General features: G+C 41.3%; 1 protein-coding gene across 1 annotated transcript in view; it reads left to right on the top strand.

The window, feature by feature from the left end:
• Positions 1-429: 429 nt before the first annotated feature.
• The window catches only part of FRZB (frizzled related protein), a 32,959-nt gene continuing 24,049 nt past the window's right edge, over positions 430-9,339 (top strand). The window contains exons 1-2 of the mRNA XM_060107097.1: positions 430-907; positions 7,951-7,998. Of these exons, the coding sequence (XP_059963080.1) occupies positions 430-907; positions 7,951-7,998 (526 nt within the window). The remainder of the gene's footprint in view (positions 908-7,950; positions 7,999-9,339) is intronic.

The raw sequence follows: 9,339 nt of genomic DNA, 5'->3' as shown, positions 1-9,339 counted from the left end.
TGCTTCTTTTAGCACCTTTTTGTAATCCAGGGGAGGTGACACCCCAAAGCTCCAACTACCTCAGCTGAATCTACTTTTGTTTTTATTTCTCCCTCGCTTCCTCTTGCTTTCCTCTCATCTGATTCATCTGCGAAGTCCGATGCTTCTGCCAGAGGGAGCGAGGAATAAATAGACGCTGCGGCCCCAGAAGGCTTAGACGTCGGGAAAGAGCAGCCAGAGCTGCAGGAGCGGCAGGGGCGGCGGCGGCTGGAGCTCGGCGAAGCTCGTGGTACCCCATTGGGGGAATTTGATCCAAGGAAGCTGTGAGATTGCCGGGGGAGGAGAAGCTCCCAGATAATTGTGTCCACTTCCAGGGGGGAGGAGGAGACGGCGGAGCGGGCCTCTTGGCGTCCTCGGCACTGCTGCACCCTGCCCCGTCCCGCCGGGATCATGGTCTGCGGCAGCCCGGGAGGGATGCTGCTGCTGCGGGCCGGGCTGCTCGCCCTGGCTGCGCTCTGCCTGCTCCGCGTGCCCGGAGCGCGGGCGGCAGCCTGTGAGCCCGTCCGCATCCCCCTGTGCAAGTCCCTGCCCTGGAACATGACCAAGATGCCCAACCACCTGCACCACAGCACCCAGGCCAACGCCATCCTGGCCATCGAGCAGTTCGAAGGTCTGCTGGGCACCCATTGCAGCCCGGATCTGCTCTTCTTCCTCTGCGCCATGTACGCGCCCATCTGCACCATTGACTTCCAGCACGAGCCCATCAAGCCCTGCAAGTCTGTGTGCGAGCGGGCCCGGCAGGGCTGTGAGCCCATCCTCATCAAGTACCGCCACTCGTGGCCGGAAAGCCTGGCCTGTGAGGAGCTGCCGGTTTATGACCGCGGCGTGTGCATCTCTCCCGAGGCCATCGTCACTGCAGACGGAGCCGGTGAGTCCTGACACTGCACAACCTGCGGCGCCACCCCACCCCCACCCCCGCCGCCCCACGCCCAAGCGCGTCCTCCAGCCGCTTACTTCTTGGAGTCCTTGTTACTCGCCTTTACTCTCTGATTTCTGTCTTTTCTCTTTGGATCACTTCTCTTAATGTCTCTCTTAATTACTGCTCTGTCGAGCACCATGCCTTTTTTTCCTCTCACCTCATCAGCCTTCCAACGGATGCACTCTATTTCAATAGGCGATCTGTCTTTCTAAAACACTCAGTTCCCTCCACTCCCGTTACACTTCTACTCAACACTGCCCCTTCACTTCTTCTTTACGTGTCCAAGTAACCACATCTCCTATAGTGATGCTTTTTTCTTACTTTCTTAATTTGTTTAGAATCACTTAACTTTCTTGCCTGATTCTCTTGCATTCTCAGTCATCAGTTTTCTATATTCCTCTTGTTTAGCTACTTGTCAAGACTGTATGGTGAAAACAGAGAACTGAAGAACTGTTTTCTTCTAATCGTTAAAAATGCCAAGATAATTCAGTAACCTTACTCCAACCCACAGATGTTAGTGGTATGTGTTTGCTCAACATCCAGTTTGAGCAATTACCTTCACCTTAAATTTCCCCCTCCTTTCAATGAGATAAATTGTTCTTCCATTCCGGACTGAAATAGCTGGGAAACATTGCCATGCACTGCTAATTAGCTCCTGAGACTTCCTGCAGCCACAGAGCTGGCGGAGTGAAATTGCTGGGCTCCTTTCACATTCCCACATGCCTTCAAGTCATTTTGTAGATGACATATGGATGAAAGGAGTTATATTTAAGGCGTGTTATCATCATACACTCATGTAATGTTATTTTTAATCTCACCCCTTATCCCACTCTTAAGCTCTGCAAATAATTTGTCTTTGATAACTTTATTTTATGCCCTTTCTCTGTGTGCATCAACCACCGGTTCATTTCAATCTTTCCCTACTGTAAAACTTGATTGCAGTTCTACAGTAAATGGAATCGATCACAAGTTGTTTTCTCACTAGTGTTTGGTCTAGTTAGGGCAGTCATAACTCTTAAGACCCCAGCTAAACCTAGTTCATTATAGTCTAATTCTAACTCAAAATCATTCCTACCAATTACCCAAAATGCGAAAATTTCACCCTTCATATACTTTAAATATAAACCCAATCTCTTATGATTGGTCCTCTTTCACACCCTCCCCAGATCAACTCTGCCCTTAGATGTGATGTCTTTATACCTCCTCCTCTGTTCATTTCTGGGGAATCAACTTTTTCTTCTGCCTCTCAACTTGCTCAGCCTAAGCTCATGTCCTTAGTCCGTTTCTAGGTAAAATAGTTCTTGGTGGTCCGGGAATTGATTTGGAAAAATTGCTTTCTGTGCACATTGACCCACTTAACATACAGTGAGTGGGGAGGGGAAAAGTACTTGTACAAATAGCTGCAAAACCATACTGAGCAGAAAGATTTCAAGAGCTTTTTGATGGTCGCCTCAGTTTATCACCTTTGACTACCCCTATTGTCGTCTTGATTTTAATGACGAACCAACAACTGGTTGCTTAAAATAATCAAAAAGAAATGTATTTCTTATTAATCTTTGGTCTAAAAGAGCACTCTTGAGCTTTTGTACTCATTAACGTTACAGGTTGTGCAGACACTGGGAGAGCTCAGTTGCTGCCCTGGTCTGCCAGACACTTAGATTAGTTAAATGTTGGTGCTCTTCTCAGGCCAAGGGCTAGGAATGAGGTGGCCGCGGTTCACACTGAAATGCATTCCTCCTCTTGCTCTGAAACCTCTCTTAGAGACGCACCTCAAATGAGAGAGGTTTGGCAAGGTTAATGGCTCTCAAAAGCCATGGTCAATATGAATGGAAAGCAGTTTCCTTAAGTGTCCCTTAAGTTACCTATCATCATGGACCAAATGTAGAACAATTGCCTCATTGAAGCCCTCAGATAGGACATGCATGGAAACAATTTGTCAGTCCATGGAACCTGATTGCTAAGCTGCTTTCAAACGCCATAATGTGCTTTGCTGACAGCATCCTTGCTAGAAAAAGAAGTAGGGGTAGGTGGCAGTTGGAACTGTATATTAGTGATGTTCTCCCTTCCCCTTCCCTTTACCATAACCCTCAGTGTGAATCAGAGACTGTGGCAGGAGGGAGCTGAAGGGGAGGTGGGGGAGGGGAATGGAATGGTGGACTCCAAGGCCAGCTTGCTGAAAATTACACTCCCTATCCTGGGTCAAACTGTCAGGCACCTGGAATTACTTAGGAACTACCACATGTGGCCCGTTTAATTTACGGTGCAATGTGCTCCTTGGTTCAGTGGGATATGGTAGCTCACAAAGCAGGGTTTTTTTTTCCTTCCTCTAGGTATAAACAGAGTTCCTATGCCTTATGCCTAGAATCTAACAGAATATAAAAATGAGGTCTCCCTGAATAAAATGGAACCGCCTTTTACTTTCCTTCAATGTCAAGAGGATTTTCAAATCCTACCATTCACACAGATCTGTTCCCTTGTAGTACATTATGACTCCACCGACAAGTTTAAGGACACTTTACAAAGCAAAATCTTATTGAAATGAAATATTGCTTCAAACTACTTTTTGTTTTGAAATATTAGGGGCAAACATATTTTTATAAAGAAAAGATCGTATCTTCCTGATTATTACTAAGAAATTCACATGAAGTTTATTCTTTTTCCACATTGTATATTTACTAGAGAGTTGAGACTGCATGTACACCCGCTTTATCTGAGAATTCAGTTCAATTTAGTCATTCAGCCAGTTAATTAAGACATTAGTCAAATCTTTAATATTGTATAGTGAGTAAAGGGTATGTGCTTTAATATTGTATAGTGAGTAAAGGTATAATATTGTATAGTGAGTAATATTGTATAATGAGTAAAGGGTATGGGGCAGACTAGGTAGGTATTGAATCTTGACTCTGGCCTCATACCAACTGTTACTATAGGGAAATGATATAACCTCTCCAATTCAAAGTTTTCTAATCTGTAACATGGGGACATACTGCCTACATCCCATGGACATCTGGTACATAGTAGGTCTTCAACAAATTGCTGCTGTTGCTATTGCTATTTTACCATTAGTATCATTGTTATTCAAATTGATTTTTTGTTTTTGTTTTTTTTTGGACAAACATGGTCTGTTGGTAAATGCAGATACGGCCTAGATCTTTTCTCAGTTCAACTCTGAGAAACAAGCTTCACTAACTGGGAAAGCGGATCTTATTTCTCCTGAATATAAACTTTGTATTTCATTGTACACAAATGGACCTGGACCTCAGGCTCAAGAACAAATCCCTTTGGGAGCAATAGGTATAAAGAATGAGTCTGATGGATGTCTATTAGTTACAAATAGTTTATCTCAGAAATGTAGACGTTGAGTGTTTAAGAAAATTTATGGTATGATAGTTAACTGGTGTTTATACAGCCTCCCGGTTTGCTATGCCAAGGGCTTTATAATCGCTCCTCAGTCATTGCTGCTTTTTGTTGTCACCCCAGCTCTTGCCCAACACATTTCTCCCAGCCCTCTCTCGCCTGGCAGAGCTGTGCCAACTTTCACATGCATGCACTGCTGTTTAATCATTTCTCCACTTTCTGGGGAACAGGCAGCCTTTTCTTTAGCCCTGTTCTACAAATATTTGAGGGGCCAAATACCAAGAAGGGAGAATTATTTAGTGTGATATGAGGAGGAAAATGGAATGGAAAGGAGAAACGGACATTTTAGATTAAGACTAGAGAGAAAACATGATTCTAAAGCTTCTTCATAATGTAAAATATCGAAAGGCACTCTGGATGGGGTAGAGAAGAGTATTTTAGAATGCGATTATATTAAGTTCTATTTATAGCTAACACAATTATCAGTGGTAATGGAATCTTATGTAGTTTCCAAATTGTATTTCAATAATTCACTTTTATCTTGTTCCCACAAAATTCTAGGTAGTTGTTTGCTATAAATAGCAAAACTGACTAAGTTATATTTGTCCTTTCTCCTCCTACTAGGTGTATCAAAAGGGGAGACCAAGAACCACCATACAGAGTTTTAAATGATTAAGAATTGGCTATATATCCTCAGTTTAAAGAACACCAGTTTTAAAGTTATGGGCCCTTAGTTGGAATCCCAGATTTGCCATTAATGTTGTACCTTGAGCAAGTCATTTGACTTTAACATTGGGATTGTGAAAAACAAAAAGAAATATTCATGTGAAGTGAATGATAAATGGTAAATCAACATTAATGTGATTGGGAAGAGGACATGTCATTCTCAGAACAGGAATCATTAGTGGCCACAGAATAAGCACTAACAACACCTAGTATGTTCCAGGTGCTGTTCTAAGTGGGCAATGCATATTAATGTATTTAATTCTCATAATAACTGCACGGTAGTTATAATACTATTACTCTTATCTGCACAAAGGGAAGCTGAAGCATCTAGAGAAGTTAAGTGCACCAAGTCCATAAAGCTATTAATAAAAAGAAGATTCAAACCAGGACCTGTTCTAAGCTATATTTCCTCTCTTATGAAGAAATAGGTGATACTAACTGTACAGAGAATCTGTGTCTTTCAACCATCAGATCTCAGTTAAAGGAACAAGTTTTCTTCATTGCATTTCAAAAGCCTATTTATATATGGCCTAAGAGAATAGAAGACAGTCCTGGACAATGGATTCCAAGAGATAAGAGATAAGTACTTCTCTGCACTTCTGAGACAGCAGAAGACATACATTCCAGACCCTCCTGTCTAACCCTGCGCCCCTCAGTCTCTGCAGGCCCCAGAGTGAACTCGTCATCTCCTTACCTTCATATGACTATTCTCTTCTAGTATTTTCTATATTGTTAAGAGACACCACCACACCCATACTCCAGGCCTGGGAGTCCGCTTTGCTTCCACCCTTTTCTTTATCCCCCACATTCAGTAGGTATCAAGTGCTATTAGATCTACTCTGAATCCAGTTCCCTCCCCTTCTTCCCTAATGGTACTTTCTTTGTTTTGGCCTCACCATTTCTTCCATGGATTATGGAGCTAGAATGATAATTGGCTTGCTGACCTCCAGTATGATGCCTCCCTATTCCAACAGGATGATCTTTCTGAAGTACGAATCTGTTGTTTAAAATCCTTTGATATCTGCCTCTAGTGTTCATGATTTCATGCCTTCTTACCTCTCTAGTTTCCTTTCTCTCTGCTTACACCACTCTATTAGCCCCACTGGAAGACTTGCAGGTCCTTTGATGAGTCCTGTGGTTTCTCACCCCAGACCTTTGCATGTGCTATTCTTTATTTGGAAAACCCTCCTTTCCTTCTCCAGCTCTTTTTTAGAACTCTTCTCCTGGAAACCTCTATGACCCCTACCTGAAATCCTTGGGGCATTAAAACCTACTAATAATACCCACTATTTTAATTTAGGATAATTTTGTTAGAATTCCTAAGTTTAACTTTCTGAAAACATTTTTTTGGATTATTTATGATCAGAAAACTTTGGTTTTCTCTCTTATAATTCTAACAACTGATGTCTAAGCACTTTAAAAAGTGTAGAAACATTTTCCTATGAATTAGAGTAAAAGAAGAAAACCAAGCTCCCAGGTTCAGCTGCTTCAAAGGGGTTTTCTTTTTCCAAGAGAAGAATTTTATCTTTCAATTTTATTTCAACCTTTTGACATTAAGCAATTATTTTAAACGTGGATCAATATACTTTTTTAATTTACGGAGAGATCATCTTTGTATAAATCATATGCATATTATTACATGATTATTAGACTTATTCAAGAATAGAATTCATAGTATCTGACCTGAGTGGAACCAAACATTTTAGAATCAAGTCTTTGTTGCCTAATTATCTATATTTTTATTTGGTGACTGCCATCTTTCCTACGATATAGCTTTTTTTCTTATTTTTTATTAATTTTTTTGGCCACACCGCAGGCTTGTGGGATCTCAGTTCCCCGACCAGGGACTGAACCCTAGCCACAGCAGTGAAAGCCCAGAATCCTAACCGCTAGGCCACCAGGAAACTCCCTAGGATATACCTTTTAAAATACCAGCTAATGATTACTAAGCCTGGGAAAGTAATTCATTAGTTGTAATTTTGGGTGTTATTGTTCTAAAATGGTATTACCCCTCCTTGTTTAATTTATTCATGATATGACCTGTGAAGAAAAAGGACAGAGGAAGAACATTATTTTCTATTAGGATAAACAGAGGCATTAAACTCATTTAACATACAGTATTAATACAAATGTAAAATGCTTGTGTAAGTGTACTGAGTTGAAGTGTCAGTAAGAACATATAATTAGGTACAGCATAGTGCTTTGCTGGGGCACTCAGTGTTATTCATTAGAGGCTGATTTCTAAACTAGAACAAAGAAGAACTTTACATAATTACCATTTTCATTACCATTTATCATTTTATCATTTTCTGGGATTTGGGGATCACGAAAAGAGTTGATGGCACTTTCCAATTATTACTGTGTCTATTAATTGCACTGGCTTGGGTAGTCCCCTGGATGGTAGGCGTCCTTTCTGCTAACGAACTGTTTAGTGTGCAGTTAACCCAGAGCACAAGAATGCTTTCTGCATGCTTTCCTTAAGCACTAAGAATTAAAATGTATGCCAGTGAAGTGTGATACATCTGTTTATCAAAGAGGTGTATTTAGTTCTTTTAGCCATCAAGAAATGTGTTGGGTGAATACCTAATATATTCATGGGCTTTAAAGTTACAGGAAGTTTTTGTGAAACTCAGAAACTTTGTTTATTAAATACTGAAGTAGTATGCACAGTTGATGAAGATTCAAAAGAGTATATCAACTGTCAATCACATGAAAGAATACATTGTGTCCTTATTTGACCTACAAATGATAGAGTGTCAACCTCACAACACTAACAAGAATCAATTTCCTTGAGACACCTGGGTTCTTACCCAAATCAACTTGTGACTGAATTAGATTTTAATATGGGAATTCTTGAAATAATAATGAATATGTTATGATTCTTACTTTATTCTATCACCTCCTTTCAGATTTTCCTATGGATTCTAGTAATGGAAACTGTAGAGGGGCAAGCAGTGGTGAGTATATCACTATCTTCCTGGTTTTCTTTTGTGGTCAGATTAGTCTTGATGTTACCTAGATATTCAAATCTTATTTGGGGAAGTTTGTGTCTTATATTTTCAAAGTAAACAAATAAAAGTATTTATTTGTATTAATTTTATTTTTTAAATTAACGTGGTAAAATTTGATCTTTTGTTTTGGTGTATAGGTCTCTGAATTTTTTTGTTTGTTTGTTTCTTTTTGCGGTATGCGGGCCTCTCACTGTTGTGGCCTCTCCCGTTGCGGAGCACAGGCTCCGGATGCGCAGGCCCAGCGGCCATGGCTCACGGGCCCAGCCGCTCCGCGGCATATGGGATCCTCCCAGATCGGGGCACGAACCCGTATCCCCTGCATCGGCAGGCGGACTCTCAACCACTGCGCCACCAGGGAGGCCCAGGTCTCTGAATTTTAATGCATGTTTAGATTTGTGTAACTACCACCACAATCAATATACTTAACAGTTCCATAACCTCAAAACAAACAAACAAACAAGAAAACCCCAGTTCCCTTGAGTTTCTCCCACCCTTAACCACTGCAATCTCTGATCCGTTCTTCATTGCTATACTTTTGTCTTTTTGAGATTGCCATATGTGGGATGATAGAGTATGTAACCTTTGGATATTGGCTTCTTTCACACACAAAATGCCTTTGAGATTCATCTAAGTTTTTTTTTTTAAATTATTTTTGGCTGCATTGGGTCTTTGATGCTGCGCGTGGGCTTCCTCTAGTTGCGGCAAGTGGGGACTGCTCCTCGTTGTGGTGCACAGGCTTCTCATTGCGGTGGCTTCTCTTGTTGTGGAGCACGGGCTCTAGGCACACAGCCTTCAGTAAGTGTAGTGCATGGGCTCAGTACTTGTGGGTCGCAGGCTCTAGAGCGCAGGCTCAGTAGTTGTGGCTTGCAGGCTTAGTTGCTCCGCGGCATGTGGGATCTTCCCAGACCAGGGATCGAACCCGTGTCCCCTGCATTGGCAGGCAGATTCTTAACCACTGCACCACCAGGGAAGCCCTCATCTAAGTTTTTGCATGTATCAATAGTCCAATCCATTTTGCTGCTGAATATTTTATTACTTGGATGTATTACCATTTGTTTATCCATTTATGTCTTGAAGGATATTTGGGGTGTTTCCACTTTTTGGCTATCATCAACCGAGCTATTATAAACATTTGTTTATAGGTTTTTGTGTAAATGTAAGTTTTCATTTCTCTAGGGTAAATATCTAGGAATATGATTACTGAGCTAAATGATAAAGATATGTTTAACTTCATAAAAAACTGCCAAATTGTTTCCAAAATGACTGTTCAATTTTGCACCAGCAAAA

This window comes from Mesoplodon densirostris, chromosome 8 (assembly GCF_025265405.1).
Source record: "Mesoplodon densirostris isolate mMesDen1 chromosome 8, mMesDen1 primary haplotype, whole genome shotgun sequence".
NCBI classification, from domain to species: domain Eukaryota; kingdom Metazoa; phylum Chordata; class Mammalia; order Artiodactyla; family Ziphiidae; genus Mesoplodon; species Mesoplodon densirostris.
This window is presented reverse-complemented; position numbering and strand designations above follow the sequence as displayed.